Genomic DNA, 17789 nt, shown 5'->3' with positions numbered 1-17789 from the left:
TGAATGCAGCACTGTAGTCAAACTACTGGCTGCAAAGAAGACATCAGAAGTTTGCCCCTGAAGATTTTTCCCAAAGGCTCTTGTAAAAGATAGAACATTTTTAAGAACAACAATGGTAACGATGAAATCAAAATCTGTTACTGCACTACAGGGTACAAATGCTCGGCCAGCTATACAGTTATTCCATCTAACATTTGTATCACTATTTATACCATCTAAACATAAAACAAGTGCTTGTAGGAGGTCCACTAAGATTTCAAAAGCATCATGCCTGCCTGTCCACTGAGAATGGCAAATTTCCTTCAGTTCTGTTCAGTTCTTTGCCCCTTTCTTCATTGTTCTGAAATAGGACAGAAATTACATTGTCAAGTTCTAAAAGCAGTTGTGGTGATCGATGGAAAAAAGAACAAACTTCCTCAATTGCTCCTAATGCGACAGATACTCCCATAACAGGCACTGATTTTGCCAACCATATATTTAAGGCACAGGAAGAGCACAGTGTGTAGATAGCTTGGGGATATTTCTCTAAAAGTCTAGAAGCAACAACTTTCATTTTGGAAGAAAATCCACTGGACACAATGTAAGCCTGGCCACGACAGTACTCCATGTTTAATCCCCACTTCTCAGTTATCGTAGTGTGAAATTTCACAGCCAAAATTTCTGCATCAGCTTCATAAGGCAGGAAGCCCACAAATTCCTCTCTCAGGTTGTGAGCTTCGTCAACAAACCTCACCAACACAGGCAGGTGATCTTCCCCTGCTATGTCCACCACATCATCAGTGACGATGGAAAAGAAGTGAGAGTCTCACTTCCCTGAGAGTTTCTTCCCGAATGAATGCAGCTCTCACAGATCTCTAGCATCTGTTTCTGCTGTGTTTTCGAACAGAACAATGTGTTAACTGCCATTGTCTCAAAGCGCTTTCTCAGAGGGTTAAAGGTAAAATGTCTTCATCCTGCTCTTCACCCCCTTCTTCTGCACTGGGGTTCTGAGCACTGCTGTTGTTTATTTCCTTATGTTTTGGTTCCTGTTCAGAAGTTTCATCAACTGGGAAACAAAGAATTAATTTTATAAACAGGCTCATAAGGAATCATACAAACAAAAAAATTACATTTTTGACTGGTTAAATATTTAAAATCCACAAATTCATTCATTCAACACTCATGGGGTACCTACTGGACCACAGACTAGGATACACAGGTTAAAATAAGATACACTCTAGTGGAGGAGACAAACACTGAATGGATATATTTTAATCCTGTATGTCAATGCTATCATGAGAGGAACAATTTCTTATAAACTTAATAAGGCACATCACATATACAGAGTAATAAAAGATAGTCCATGTCCTCACAAAAAGGAAGGGGAAGAGAACTAATATTTACTGAGGCACTGCGTTGGCATTTTATACGTAGCACACTGCTCCCTGTACAGGCACGTGGTATCAACCCCATTTGACAAATGGGGACAGTAAATAATTGCCCAAGGTCACAGATGGAGGTGAAATTCAAATCCAAGCTTCTCTAGCTGCAAGGTATATGCTGACATTGTTTCTATCAAACCATTAATCTATGCTTTTATATGGGAGATGAGACAATACAATATAAAGCATATTCATGCAATTTTTAGGGATATATTAGAATATTAGAAATCTTAGCCTAATCTCTTCATATTTGGATGGGAAAACTGTGGCCCTGAGGTTAATAAGGGTCCTGACCATAGTCATACACACAACCCTGAAAGTCCTGGTCCCTGCGGTCCCTTTAGGTTCATTTTTTAACCATCATGGGTTATTAGACGCTCCAACAACAAAATTAGTGTGTAGTTCCCCAAATCTGGCACCCTGTTTCAAGGCACTGCACAGACTATCTTTCCCTCCTTTCTTTGCCTGAGTCCATGTCTCATCATCTATAAAGGGGGAAAATAATAGTACTTTCCTCAGGGCTACTATGAGAATTACATGAATTAATATAAGTAAAGCACTTATAATAATGACTTGGCACACAGTAAGCACTCAATAAAAAAGTTATGTTAATAATAATAGCAGTAGTAGGAGGAGATAGGAAAGGAAGAGTAATAGTAATAACTGACAAGAAGAGAAAAACCTTCCAGTCCTCATTCTTTAGTGACACAGCTCAGGCATCAGTACCTGGAGAACAGCTATTGTGACTCCTACTCTCTGTAAGCCCAAGTATCTCAACAGCATTTATTCCTTAAATATTTACCAAGAACTTAGTATGCACCACACACTGGGTGGACAGAGATTCTGCTCCTTTCTTTCCCTACACTAGGACACTCTGCCTGTGTGCCTGCCATCCTTACTACACTGGGAGCACCTAGTGGAGAGAGAGAAGGCCAAATGCATGCCATAGTGGCACTCTATAAAGACAAACTAAGACTTTATCTCACAGACAATTCCAGACCACAGGACAATGCCTACCACACTCTTACATCATTCTCACAGTAGGTTTTTGGACATAAAACATATTTATTTGTCCTTACCAGGTCAAGGCCTTTTAAAAAGGCATTCAGAAGTTGAGTCATTAACACTATCACTTACTTTTTTTCTGTTTCAGTGTCCTGATTTCATCTTCACTCTAAATGACAAGAAAAAAATATCTTTGAGAAAACTGAACTCTAGTATTATCATCACAGACTCACAAGTAAAAAGCATATTATGAGTCAAATTTAATTCTTTCTTTCTTTTTTTTTTGGCATGCGGGATCTTAGTTCCCTAACCATGGATCAAACCCATGCTCCCTGCAGTGGAAGCACGGGGTTTTAACCACTGGACCACCAGGGAAGTCCCAAATTTAGTTCTTTTAAGAGCATGAATTCTTCATAAAGAATACATTCTTCAAACAGACAGATGACAGGAAAACTGGAACAATAATTTGTTAATGACTCCAAGTTTATAATAAAATACTAGAGGTTAAAGAATACATCATTTAACTTACTTTTATACCTATATCATCATAATTTGGGGTTACAAGTGTGTATTGGCTAATATTGATAAAAGGCATGAAAATATATGATGGCATTTGAGGTCAAATCCAAGGGGCCATAAACCATGCCCCCCACCCAATCTAACCCCAGGGATTGCCATGTAAAAGGGAGTTGCTGGATCCCAGAACCTAACACAAAAGCTATGAGAAATTACTGGGAAGCAGAAAGTGACAGTGCCAATACGGACGAGAAATGGATACATACAGCATAGAGAGCCAAGAGGCATATACAGGGTTAGACTGAGGAAGAACTTTTCAATTATGTCCTTTTCTCTCCCTCTAACCCACTAGAATTCTTAGATCATAATCCATCCCATTACTATTGTGGGGCATGAAAGCAGCAGTACCAGTGACAGCTGGAGATGTCAAGGTGCCTGCTGGGTAGCACGGGACATGATATTGATAACAAGAATGTCAGCAGGTTAGCCAATCTGGAACATTCCCTCCTTATCCTATGGGCTGTGTAGTTACAAGGATGGCATATCTGGAAGAGTGTGCCTGTTGTAAGATATCTGAGGTTCCTTGAGGGGTAGAGCAGGGAAATGGTAGCTACAGGATGGGAAGTGGTTGAGCTCTTCACCCCTGGTTCATATTATTAAGGAAAAAGCTGAGGTTGGGCTTCCCTGGTGGCGCAGTGGTTGAGAGTCCACCTGCCAATGCAGGGGACACAGGTTCGTGCCCCGGTCCGGCAGGACCCCACATGCCGTGGAGCAGCTGGGCCCGTGAGCCATGGCCGCTGAGCCTGCGCGTCCAGAGCCTGTGCTCCGCAACAGGAGAGGCCACAACAGTGAGAGGCCCGCGTACCGCAAAAAAACAGTGAGAGGCGCCCGTACCGCAAAAAAAAAAAAAAAAAAAAAAAAAAAAAAAAGCTGAGGTGGAAGACTGCTGTGTAGTGTCAGCAGCATACAACTATAAGAAGTCCCAGAAAAAAACAAATAGAGGAGAAGAAATGCATGAAGAAATAAAAACTGAAGATTTCTCAGAACTTTAAGATGTACGTCTGGATAAGAAAAAACCTCCCATCTAGATACAGTTTAGTGAAATTTGAAATATCAAATATAAAGAAAAATGCTGAAGGCTGTGAAGGAGAAAAACGCAATCACCTAAAAAGGAACAAGAATCAGGCTGGCATCAGACTTCAATACCAATAATGGGTGCAAAAAAACTAGAAAGAATATCACATAGACTATACATACCCTCTATGCATCAGTTAACAACATTTGGGGGAAAAAGTTTTAAGAAATAAACCCATGTCTAGAAACTAAGAACAAAAATAATCTTATACTAAAGAAATAGGGGAAATTACAAAACACAGATGAACAATAAAAGCACTGCATGTCTAAAATTGTAGGATACAGCTAAAATATACTTAGACATTTATAGCTTTGAATACACATAAATGAGTTAAACATTCAAGAAGTTAAAAAAGAGCCAAAAAGTAAATCCTTCAAATCAAGAAGAAACCAATAAAACAGCTCACAAGTAAGGCAATCAGTGATAAAACTCACTACTATTTCTTCAAAAAGACTACTAAAGTAATTTTAGGAGCAGAGAAAGGCAAGCATCCTAAAATCCTAGATGAAGTTCATAAACTTTTGGAAACATAGAACACAAGAAGAAAGAGAAACTACTAATAAACAAACAGAAATGGTTATCAAAATATTCCCTCATCCACCCAAAGCTCTCTGATGGTTTTACCAAGTTCAACCTAACTTTCAAGAGCAGACAATAGCTACCTTATACAAGTTTTTCTAGAAAAATTAGGAGAGGAAAAAAAGAAAAGCTATCTAACTTATTTTATGAGGCTAACAGAACCTTGACATCATAACTGGATAAAAGGAATACATGAAAAGAAATTATAGGCCAACACTTATAAATGCAAAACCGTAGATAAAATACTGACCAACTGAATCGAACAGTGTATGAAAACGAAGGGAGATATACTGCAATCAATTAGGGTTCATCACAGGAATGCAAAGATGGTTCAAAAACAGAAAATCCATCAATGTTATTCACAGCATTAAAGAACGAAAAAAAATGAGAACTCAACAGATGCAATGAAAGTATTGATAAGTTCAACAAGTTATGATAAAAACTGTGACTGTGAGGACTAGAAGGAAATGAAAAGAATTTCTTTAACTTGATAAAAATTATCTAACAATACCAACAAAAATATGATACTTAAGGGAACAAGGCAAGTGTACCAGCCGTGACATTACTGGGACTACTCAATACAGTACTAGAGATGATCTTGACTAAACAATAAGACAGGCTACAGAAAAAATTAAAATTGGGAGAACTGAAAGAAGAGGCAAATTTGTCCTTATTTGTAGATGATACAATCAACTACACAGAAAACTCAGCAGACTATTAGAATTAATAAAAAGGGATCTTCAAAATTGGTGGAAATGATCTCTCAACCAGAAATACATTATCTATATCAACAAAAACCATAAGGTTTTTAGGAAGTAATTAATCTAAGGTAATTGGGAGATTGGGATTGACATATATACACTAATATGTATAAAACAGATAACTAATAAGAACCTGCTGTATAAAAATTAAATTAAATTAAAAAAATTAATCTAAGGAAGGATGTACACATTCTCTTCTAAAGAACTGCAACAAAAACCCTGAAATTTTTTCAAATTTTTTACTTTTTGCACTCCTGAAAGTGTTTTAATAGTCTTCAAAGAACCAGTAGTTTTGTCAATGATTGCTACTACTTGATAGCTACTCTATTGGGTTTTTTTTTTCTGTTTATGGATAGGACTAATTAACACTGGAAAAATATTAATTCAAAAATTCATTTTTCAAAAAATGAAAATCTCAACAGAATTTCTAGAACATGACAAAAGGATTCTCAAATTCACATGGACAAATAAAGGTCTACAAATAGCTAAGACAATTTTGAAAAAGAAAAATTAAGAAATCACCCTTTTTGAAAATAAGATATAATATAAAGCGATGGTAATTTTTAAAAGTGTGGTATAGCTGTAAACAAACAAATCTTCCAATGGAACATAACAGAGTTCCCAGAAACAGCCTTGCATATATGTAAACTTGGTATATGACAGAGGTGGCATCTTACACCAGACGGATTAACAGACCATGTTGGGAAAACTTGATCTCTATAAAGAGAAAAATAAAATTAGATCTCTACTGGACACCACACATACAAATTTAAATGGATCACAGATCTAAATATGAAAGGTAAACAGAGAAGAAAACGAGGAAAATTGGACAGCTGTTATCTTAAAAAAGCACATAGTCGGTGGACTGAAATGACATATTAAGTGCGCTAGCATGGATACAAAAGGGAGGGGAGGAAAGGAAATGGTAATAATGGAAGAAGGAAAGAAAATAAACAAACAAGGGGCTTCCTGGTGGCAATGATGACAGAAAGCAATGGTCTGAGGAGTCTGAGTAATTTAATTCTGTTCATTTGAGGTCAACAAAAAACAGGTACGGGGCTTCCCTGGTGGCGCAGTGGTTGCGCGTCCGCCTGCCGATGCAGGGGAACCGGGTTCGCGCCCCGGTCTGGGAGAATCCCGCGTGCCGCGGAGCGGCTGGGCCCGTGAGCCATGGCCGCTGAGCCTGCGCGTCCGGAGCCTGTGCTCCGCAACGGGAGAGGCCGCGGCAGAGGGAGGCCCAAAAAAAACAAAACAAAACAAAACAAAAAAAAAACAGGTAGGTTTCAAGGATATCAAAGGTTTATAAAAACATGCACAAAGATGCCACATACAGAGATTTAAAAGCTTTTTGTAAACCCTGTCAGTACTTAATAGTGATAGAATCCTTATTTCTAGTAAAACTACCCATGTCTTAACTTTCACTTATCCCTTTGTGCTGAATTCTGGAAATATACCTCAGCCCCACTTTCTTTACTACAAAAGAAAAGGTGGGGTTTTTTTTTCTTCTTCCCTGGAAGAGAATGAGTTAGGAGCCTGTAATTAACAGCATACTTTGGCTCAAGTCAACGAGTATCAACTGGCTAAATCTGAAGATTTTCCAACGTAAATACTAAAACAAACTAATCATCTTATGTCCACACTACTTCAACAATAACCATAGCATTAATTTCCCATAATACTACCTCTGAAGTAGAAAGTAACTTGGTTCAATTTTTACATGAATGCATCTATATTTGATTTCATAATATTATAGAGGATAGGAAATCTGGAAGCACACTGACATACCAATTCTTTTATTCGTTTTCTGTGTCTACTGTGTGGATTATTCAAATGGCTGGTAAGATCAAATATTGTTGGTATTGCATTATCTCGAAGAACTGTCCTATAAGGGCTCTGAAAAAGAAAAATGTGTTAATTCAGAAACGGTCCTTAAGAATGTATCACACATAAATAAAATTCTAGTGTTAATGATTTCCCCAGTACTCCTTCAACTCCAATTCTAAAGTGTAGAGACTTGTAGAATGATGATGTCAGTCCAGATCAGCTTATTATTTCTAACTCTTTTTGCATTTGCCCTTCTGGCAATCTTACTACTATAAATGAAGGAACTGAATTGATGGTAGGCATAAAAAATAAAATGTATTTGCATTTTACATATATTTTTCTAATTCAATCTCCCAGCTACTTTTCTGTTCTTCCATGAGCCCACAAAACACAGCAGGCACAAAAGTTTCTCAAATAATCTATCCGCCTGTATGTTTTATAATAATTCTTCCCTCCTTTACCTGCTGTTCACTCCACTTTTGCTACTATTACTGAGAAGCATCAAGTCACCATGAAATAATATTGGACTAGGACCCAGGAGACCTAGGGGCTAGTCCAAATTCTACCAGTGACTCACTCTCAGACCCTGACTAGATCCTTTCCCTTTCTGGACTCAGTTTCCTCTTCTTAACAAAACTCAGGTACTGAATTAGATCAGTATTTCCCAAAATGAAGTTATTCACATACTAATGATCATAATGCTTTCCATTTCAGTTACACAACCATCTATACTTTTTCATAATCCACTCACTTTTTTAGTTAACATTATCTTAAGCAATAAAAACTATACAATAATGATTTGATGAGCTAGTTATATTTTAAACACATATTATAAAACTTCTAAAATAAAAATTGGTTCATGTGCCACCTGAAATCACTCATATACCACAAGTGATATACATAATCACACTTTTGCAAACACTGAACTAGGTATTTCTAAATTCTCTTCTAATTCTAATGTTCTTATCATCGAAGGATGACCATTCTCTATCTTAATTCCTCTTAACCTAATCCAGCCTGGCTAGAAGCTGGATGCATTCTTAGATGGTGACAGTCTTCCACAGCCAGACCAGAGGAGGTCAGGTAGGGACAAGAAGTTTATTAAGAGGTAGAGTAACAGATGAATAACTGCTACTACATTTCCCTAGGTAGTCCAAAGAAACAGTGCCTTTAATTTCTTCCCAAATTTGCACTGAAATTTCTTCCCAAATTTGCACTGATAAAAACAAAATATACTTCAGTTTAAAAAGCTTTTGTGGGAGCAGTGATTGTCTCAAAGATGACTAATAAAGCGTATTCAAAGTATATGCCAAGCAAAAATAACAATTCCTATGTTTTTGCACCCAAGGAAAGAAGGTTAGGAAAATATGATGGAAAAATATATAATTAAAGGGAACACACTATCTTAGGTTTCATCTGAAAAGTTGTTAAACACATTTGGGAAGAATTTCTATTTACAGTCAATATTTTCTAGTTCAATCCCAAGCCTCATAGACAACACAAAGAAGAAAATCTATTTCTTAAGGATGTTCAGCTTCTAGTGTTGGGCCAAATATCCTGAGTCTACTACGGAGTTTGAATCAGGGATTGATTTTGGACACAATCAGTGAAGGGAACAAAAACTAAGTGTCTCATCTTTCCTACTTAGCAAACATCTCAAAAAGCAAAGATATCCACATACACAGTAAATTCTTGATATTTTACCAATTAAATAAAGAGAGGAGGGATAAAACATTGTAAAGACTTTAAAAGTTCAAATAAAATTAATTTGCTACCAAGGAAAGATATTACAGACCAGAAAACAATATATGAATAAAAAACATGCAATTTTTTACATCTATTTATAAGTACACATGCCAATAAGGGTTATATTCAATTCATGTGCGTGATAATTTTTATTCAGTATCAAGATTTAATCTTTAACTGCTGAATTAAGGTTTGAGCATAAAGTAATGATCTTATTCTAGCATCAAAGATAATATCTGGCTTTCGCTGAACTAGCCACAAATGTTTACTGATGAGATCTTAAATGCCAAACTAATGAAGTCAAAACTCTTAAAACATCTGGGTATAAGTATTAGATAATCCAGATTTAACAGCAATATCTTCTACATGTGTAGAAAGAAAATGTTTCACATTTGCATTAATTGATCCAAGATTAAAGAATTATGTGGAAATTTAAAAAGCGAAAATAGTTCTGTTCTATGCTCTGACTATAAACAAGAATATGAGTGAACTATATTTTATATTTCTCACATTAGTCTTATTGGAATTAACTAATTAAGAGACCATATTTATTAATAAAATAAAAATGTAAAAATGCATATGGCTTGTGTATTTAAAATAATTTGGGATATTTTTACTTAATGTCAGGAACATAAAGTTTGCCTTTTAAACATATGAAATCTCTTATTTTGATCATTATTACCCTCTTAACAAAACAAGGCAAAAATATCCCTCAAATATTTGTGATTAAACTGTTGAACCGGAATTGGCTCACCTCCCAATGACTTCACAAGTATCTGCTTCAATTAATTTTGAGAAATAAAATAACCCAATCATTCTTTAGTTTTCTGATGCCTCTGCAAAATGTATCTGAAAAAAATATCAAAATAAATTGCTGCATAACAATATATAGTGTACCTTCAAATCAAGCTTATGTCTAGCCCAATAACTGAGATGATACATGTTTTAATACCTAAACAAGAATATATTATTTGTTTAACAAAACTGTCTTCCTAACTAGTTTTTAAGTGTTTCAAGTCTGCTTCATTTCAATCAAATCTGTCCTATTTGTGCCTTTTATGAATCATAGCAATAACAGAATCACAGAGGGTTAAAAGTCTTAGACCTCAGGAATTATCTGATCTAATTTCTTCATTAGAAATTGGGGCTCAGAGAGGGGAAGTGACTTGGCCAAAATCACAGTTAACAGTAGCAAGGCTGAGAGAGTCAGGTTTTGATATGAAATTGCAAATTACTGACGGAAATGTTTTTTCACATTAATTGCATGATTTGCTTCCTGTTGTATCCAGCAAATAAAAATTAAGGGTTGGTTCTAACAGTACATACAAAACTTTGAAAACAAAGAGCTCTATTCCTTGATGAAGATTTCACTCATAAAAAAGCTCTAGAGAAGCTGATCCAAATAAAAATGCCAACTTTACTTTAAATATACACATTTATAATCATCTAAAATTTTCTGAAGGCTACAAAAGAAGTTTAAAAGTGGCTACCTCTGGTGAGTAGGAATGGGGCATCAGAAACAGAAGGGTTAAAAAAAAACAGGTTTTTAAGAATCAAATAGATACTATTAAGCTCCAAATTTGTCTTCATCTTAAAAAAAAAGTGGTGTAAGGATACTCTCCAACATTAATATATAAAGATTTACATTCCAGCCAAATAGTGAGTAAGTAAGAGAATACGAAACAAAAAAAACAAGCCCTCTGGTTACTTACAGTTCTACAGATCATAGAAGTCTCAAAGTGTTTGGCGCACAATCGATAATGTTTATTTAGTTGATCAGGTGTTTTATCTTCTAAGTCTGCTCTCCTACAATTCTCCACCCACTTCTGGCATCTATAAAAGTAAAACCAAAATACAATAATGGAATATGAGCTCAACACTTAAATTTCAGCATTCAGTTTTAAGGTAAATATCTATTATGGACAATGGATTCTTGCTCCCCTATAACCAAATAACATAACATAATTTGGAGAAGCTGATTAATAACAAAATGAGAGCTGGAAGAAACCTTAGAAATCATTTAGTACGTTCAATTAAAGACAAGGCTAAGAAGTAACTCACTCAGAGTCATGTACAAAATCAGCAGCAAAACTAGAACTTAAACCTGAATCTTTCAACTCCCAGGACATCCTGGCATCAGAGAGGACTCAATCATCAGCAATACAAGCAAAAAACTGCACAAGCATGAGGTCAACGGCTTAACATTCCCCTCAGGATTTCAACTTAAACAAGCATATGAAAAGACACTGTCATTGTAGAAAATTAGTAAGTAGATGTTCTATAAATAACTAGAGTTGATTATGGAAGCATGATGGCTGTATTCTTTTGCTTTATTATGAACATGATTATCTACAATGATGTACAAACTAGATTGCAAGCTCCATGAATGCAGGGATTGTGTCTACACAATCTAGTACACAGACAATGTTAAAGATAGTGAATGAGACAAAGTCCATGTCCTCTTGGTGCTTAAATATCTGCAAAAAACCCCATCATCATCATCATCTTCTTCTTCTTCTTCATCATCATGCTTATTCTTCGTCATCATCATCACCATCACAATGCTTATTAAGCACGTATTAAGAGCCAGACACTACTCTAAATTGTTTCCAAAGGGGATAGAAATGTTCTATGTACCTAAAAGGGCAAAAATAAGCTCTACTGGTAGAAATTTCAGGAAAACAAAATTGAATATAAGTTGATTTTAAAAAAAACAAAAACAAAGGGAGTACTATTATTATTATCCCCCTTGTGCAGATGAAGAAACGAAGGCACAGAAATATTAAGTAATTTGTTAAAGGTTACAACTAGATCTTTCCTTCATTCTTCAAGCTTCTAAGAATAAAAGTCCGCCATGAATATATAGTGTCACAAACTTGAAAACATATTTATTTTATAATTACATCAGAGTATATTTTATGTCTTAACATTACAAATTCACCCCTAAACACACACAACACTCTGACACTTAATTCACTCCACTCTCAATATGTAAAACCATGGTGAAATGTTGATTACCTAACCTAAACTAAAACCACACCTAAATTGTTCAGCATCTCATTTGACCAAGAAGTAATACTATACACAGTAATGATGCCTAAGATGTCCATACTTTAATCATAGTTTTACACAGCTGTACAATATGATTATAAACATTTCATGTTTCAACATCTAAATTATTTGGTATAAAAACTCTCACCATAAAATAATTTGCCATATTGCTAGAGTTAAGTTTGTTTTTTAATTCTTAAATCTCTGAAGACCTTGCACACAGAAAACTACTGTCTGTATTATTTCTGAACTAAGTTGAAATAGCTTTCTGGTAAAAAGAACACTCAGATTCAATCAAGAAACGTTGAGTATCACTTTGTTACAGAGCAGAAACTAACACACCATTGTAAAGCAACTATACTCCAATAAAGATATTTTAAAAAAAAAGAGAGAAAGGTTGAGCAGAGAGGCCAATTAACTACACCTACGTGTTCCACATCAAATACCTAGAAAAAACCCTAGTGAAAGATGTGTAAGACCTCTAACAGAAAAAATTTTTAAATAGCTTAAATAAATGGAGGGATATACAATTTCATGGATTGGTACACTGAATCCTAAAGATACTGGACTTCCCTGGTGGCGCAGTGGTTAAGAACCCACCTGCCAATGCAGGGGACATGGGTTCGATCCCTGGTCCAGGAAGATCCCACACGCCGCGGAGCAACTAAGCCCGTGCACAACTACTGAGCCTGTGCTCTAGAGCCCGCGTGCCGCAACTACTGAGCCTTCGTGCTGCAACTACTGAAGCCCGCAGGCCTAGAGCCCGTGCTCCACGAGAGAAGCCACCAATAAGAAGCCCGCGCACCGCAACGAAGAGTAGCCCCCGCTTGCCGCAACTACAGAAAGCCCGTGTGCAGCAATGAAGACCCAAAGCAGCCAAAAAAAAAAAAAGATATCAATTCTCCTCCAAATGATTTACTGATTTACAAGAGAAGCCACCAATAAGAAGCCCGCGCACCGCAACGAAGAGTAGCCCCCACTTGCCGCAACTACAGAAAGCCCGTGTGCAGCAATGAAGACCCAAAGCAGCCAAAAAAAAAAAAAGATATCAATTCTCCTCCAAATGATTTACTGATTTAATACAATCACAACAAGTTCTTTTGTGCATGCCTCTGTGTGTGTGTGTGTGTGCGTCTGTGTGAGAGTGAGAGAGAGAGAGAGAGACAGAGAGAGATACAGAGAGAAATGACAAAGATCATTCTAAAACTTTACACAGAAATTCAAAGGACTAAGCATAGTCAAGACAACCTTGGGGGAACAAAAGTTGAAAGACTTATACTACCAGACAGTAAGACTTATTGTAAAGGTTATTAAGACAGTGTGGTATTGGCACAAGGATAAAACAATGGAACAAAATCAAGAGCTGTGGATGCTTAAGACAAAGGTAACATTGCACAGCAGTGAAGTCAAATTTTTTCAATAGTGCTGAATGGGATATCCATATGAAGAAAAATGAATCTTGACCTGTATTATTACGCCATATACAAAAAAATAAATACCAAGTGAATTGTAGATCTAAATATGAAAGGTAAAACAAAGTTTCTAAAAGATAACACAGTAGACCATCTTCATCACCTTGGCACAAAGATCTCTTAAAAAGGCAACAGAAAACATAAACTCTAGAGGAAAAGATGAATACATTAGGCTACTTTAGAGTTAATAACTTTTCTTCATTAAAAGAAGTCACTTAAGAGTGAAACGGCAACCCACAAAAGGGAAGAAGGTATCTGCAATACATAGATCCAACAACGAACTCATATCCAAAATATATATGAAGAACTCCCACAAATAAATCAGACAACCCAATATAAAAATGGGCAAGAGACTTGAAAAGGCAATTAACAATAAAAAGCTGGCCAATACACATGAAAAAAATAATAATAATAGGACTTCCCTGGTGGAGCCATGGTTAAGAATCCGCCTGCCAATGCAGGAGACACGGGTTCAAGCCCTGGTCAGGGAAGATCCCACATGCTGCGCAGCAACTAAGCCCATGCACCACAATTACTGAGCCTGCGCTCTAGAGCATGCGAGCCACAACTACTGAACCCACGTGCCACAACTACTGAAGCCCGTGTGCCTAGAGCCCATGCTCCACAACAAGAGAAGCCACCTCAATGAGAAGCCCTTGCTCATCGCAACTAAAGAAAGCCCGCATACAGCAACGAAGACCCAACACAGCCAAAAATAAAATATAAATAAATTTTTAAAAAATAATAAACAATTTTTTAAAAAGCTCAATCTCATTAGTCATGAGGAAAATACTAATTAAAACTGTAAATATTACCACATACTCATACGAATGACTACGATATAAAAGAAATAATACCCAATGTTGATGAGAAGGTGAAACAACTTGGCCCATCAAGGGTGGAAAGGATAAACTGTGGTATACTATTATATAAAGACTACTATGGCAATGGGAATGAATGAACTAGCTAGATCTCAGAAACATAATGTTGAGCACAATAAGCCAGGAGTACATACTATGTGATTCCTTTCATATTAAGTTCAAGAGTAGGCAAAACTCATCTATGGTGATTGTGCAGAAAAAGAGTTAACAGAGCAGGCCTGAGACTGCTATCCTCAGAAAGGCTTGTTTTTAAGGCTGGTCTTTTGGCTGATGTCTGGGAACTTGGCTGGTAAACAGTTCCCTACACTGACATAAAACTTCTTCTAACTGATAAGGTGACTTATGGAGCCCAGACTGTGCAAACAGTATGACTTTTAATGAGCACCTGCCTTCCTTCTGGGAGTCTGGAATTTTAGCATATGCTAAGCAGAGTGTGTCTAAATGACCAGACCTCAATAAAAACTTTGAGCATTGGGTCTCTAACGGGCTTCTCTGGGCAGAAACATGGCACACATGTTGCATTTTCATTGGTGGGGAAAGTGGGATCTGAGTGACCCCTCATGGGAGGGAGAGAGCATAAGGAAGCCTACACATGGATCCTTCCATACTCTACCTGTGTCTTTTTCCTCTCATGATCCAGATGTGTGTTCTTACTACATTGCTATAATAAATCTTAGCTGTGAGTACAATTAAACACTGAGTTCTATGAGTCCTGGTAAATCTCTGGATATGGCGGTGGCTTGGAGACCCCCAAAACGGTAATGCTAGTGAACAGTGGATACATTTGGGGAGAGGTAATGACTAGGAGTGGGCACAAAGGAGGCTTCTGAGGTGCTAGTAATGTTCTATATCTCGAATGTGACCTGGGCATATTCATTTTGTAAAAAATCATCAAGTTCTAGACTACCATTTTTGCACTTTTTCCTATGTATGTCATATACCAATAAAACAGCTCCCCATCACTCTTCCCCTTCTCCTCAATAACCAATTAATCTAATGTGTGTGAAGTCAAACAGTGTCTACTATGGGGGAGAGTAGGATAATGACTGAAAGGGCCACAGGGGAGAAGAAATTTGGGATGTTAGTAATATTCCATTTATTTTTAATTTGGGTAAAAGTTTCATGGACATGTTACTCTGAAAATCTAACAAGCCATACACTTATGATTTGTGATCTTCTGTTTATATATGTTTTACATCAATAAGTTATAAAAATTACATATAACCACAAGCCTTTTCTACATGCATAAATGTATTTGTTTTGTTTTGTTTTTTTTAGTAGTAGTTATGAGACTTGTGGCTGGATCTTGGGGTTTTTTTCATACATGTATTTGTGTATGTGTTAAGATGTATACACACACTTATACAGTTATCTCTCAATTATTTTTTTTAACCAATGTCTTCCCTGTCCTAGCTCTCCCTGTCGCTGTTCTGTGCCCTGTACTCCAGATTCTGTAGCCTTTTTTTTTTTCACTTGGCAGAGTGGAATGACTCCCCATATCCATCTACTTCCAAACTAGCCTTACCTTTCTCTCACCCCTTCTCCATGTGTAAAATGCTTTAAAAAGCCAACTTGAGAATATCTTTCCCTGCTTAAGATCCTTTAGTGACTTCCCGTTACCCTTAGGATAAAGAACCAACTCCTCACATGTCTTATAAGATTCTGTACAATCTAGATCGTTGACATTTCCCTCTTCATATCACACCCACCCTTGCACTCTGCCCCCTCACATGCCTTACTTCAGTTTCATGCATGCACTGTGATCCCTTTTATCCTAGAGCTGTTCCCCATGCTGTTTATTCAACCTAGAATCCTCTTCATTGCCTTTTTTCACTTCCTTTACACAGGAAAGCCTTTGCAAACATCAGCCATCAGATCTTAGCTCAAACGTCACTTACTGAGGAAAACTTTTCAGATTTGAAGAGTATGTAGCCCCCCCCCCCACACCCAGATATGTAAAACTCCTCTACCTCTCTGTACAGTAGTCTCCCCCTTATCCGTGGGGGATATATTCCAAGACCCTCAGGGGATGCCTGAAACCACGTATAGTACCGAACCCTATATATACTATGTTTTTCCAATACTAACGGGTGGGTAGTGTATACAGTGTGGATGTGCTGGAAGAAGGGATGATTCACATTCTGGGCAGAACAGAGTGGGATGGTGCAAGATTTTGTCATAGCTATCCGGGACAGCTAAAAGTTATGAATTTCATCCTGCCAAATCCAATGGTCACCTTCTATCCTCAACTTAATCACCCTTTCAGTACTATTCAACCACCATTGACCACTCCTTTTTAAGTTTTGTTTGTAATTTTTTCCTTCAATGGTCTTCAACTTATGCAGAATTTCCAAACCATATTCCAAGGAACACTAGTCAAAGAATTGTTCCAATAAAAAAAAAAAAAGGTTTCACGGTCAAATAAGTTTGGATAATATTACGTACTTTATCCTACATTTGGGGTTTTAGATATTCCTGTAGGACCTTGAATAAGTTAGCTAACCTGTGTCTGCTTTGCTCATCTGAAAGTGTTCCCAGTGAATTTAAGGTTCTTGCCTCCTCGCAAAAGAATGTGGAGATGATGTGATAGGTAAGAAGTAGATTTACTGTACATCCATGGTGGTGCAGTGGTTAAGAACCCGCCTGCCAATGCAGGGGACATGGGTTCGAGCCCTGGTCCGGGAAGATCCCACATGCCACGGCGCAACTAAGCCCGTGCGCCACAACTACTGACCCTGTGCTTTACAGCCCTGCGAGCCACAACTACTGAAGCCCGCGTGCCTAGAGCCCGTGCTCCACAACAAGAGAAGCCACTGCAATGAGAAGCCCACGCACCGCAACAAAGAATAGCCCCTGCTCGCCGCAACTAGAGAAAAGCCTGTGTGCAACAAAAGACCCAATGCAGCCAAAAATAAATAACTAAATAAATTTTTAAAAAGAAGTGGATTTATTTAGAGAGAAACACACTCTACAGTGTGGGCCATCTCAGAAGGCAAGAGAACCTCAAAATATGGCATGGTTAGTTTTTATGGGCTGGGTAATTTCATAGGCTAATAAGTGGGAGGATTATTCCAACTATTTGCGGGGGGCGGGGAGGGGGCTGGGATTTCCAGAAATTGGGCCACCTCCCACTTTTTAGCTTTTTATGGTTGGCCTCAGAACGGTCATGACGCTAGTGGGTGTGTCATTTAGCTAATGTATTACAATGAGCATATAATGAGGCTCAAGGTCTGCTGGAAGTAGAATCTTCCGCCATCTTGGATCTAGTTGATTCTAACCAGGTTTTGTTGTTGTTGTTGTTGTTGTTGTTTTTGCGGTATGTGGGCCTCTCACTGTTGTGGCCTCTCCCGTTGCGGAGCACAGGCTCCGGACGCGCAGGCTCAGTGGCCATGGCTCAC

General features: G+C 37.5%; 1 protein-coding gene across 1 annotated transcript in view; it reads right to left on the bottom strand.

Moving 5' to 3' along the window:
• The window catches only part of THAP12 (THAP domain containing 12), a 28494-nt gene that overhangs the window by 3467 nt on the left and 7238 nt on the right, over positions 1–17789 (bottom strand). Inside the window, 8 exon segments of the mRNA XM_024131745.3 lie at positions 3–318; positions 320–806; positions 808–836; positions 838–929; positions 932–1045; positions 2559–2595; positions 7203–7310; positions 10700–10820. Coding sequence (XP_023987513.2) covers positions 3–318; positions 320–806; positions 808–836; positions 838–929; positions 932–1045; positions 2559–2595; positions 7203–7310; positions 10700–10820 — 1304 coding nt within the window.

This window comes from Physeter macrocephalus, chromosome 16 (assembly GCF_002837175.3).
Source record: "Physeter macrocephalus isolate SW-GA chromosome 16, ASM283717v5, whole genome shotgun sequence".
Classification (NCBI taxonomy): Eukaryota; Metazoa; Chordata; class Mammalia; order Artiodactyla; family Physeteridae; genus Physeter; species Physeter macrocephalus.
Note: the sequence above shows the minus strand (reverse complement) of the source record. Positions and strands in the feature narration are given on the sequence as shown.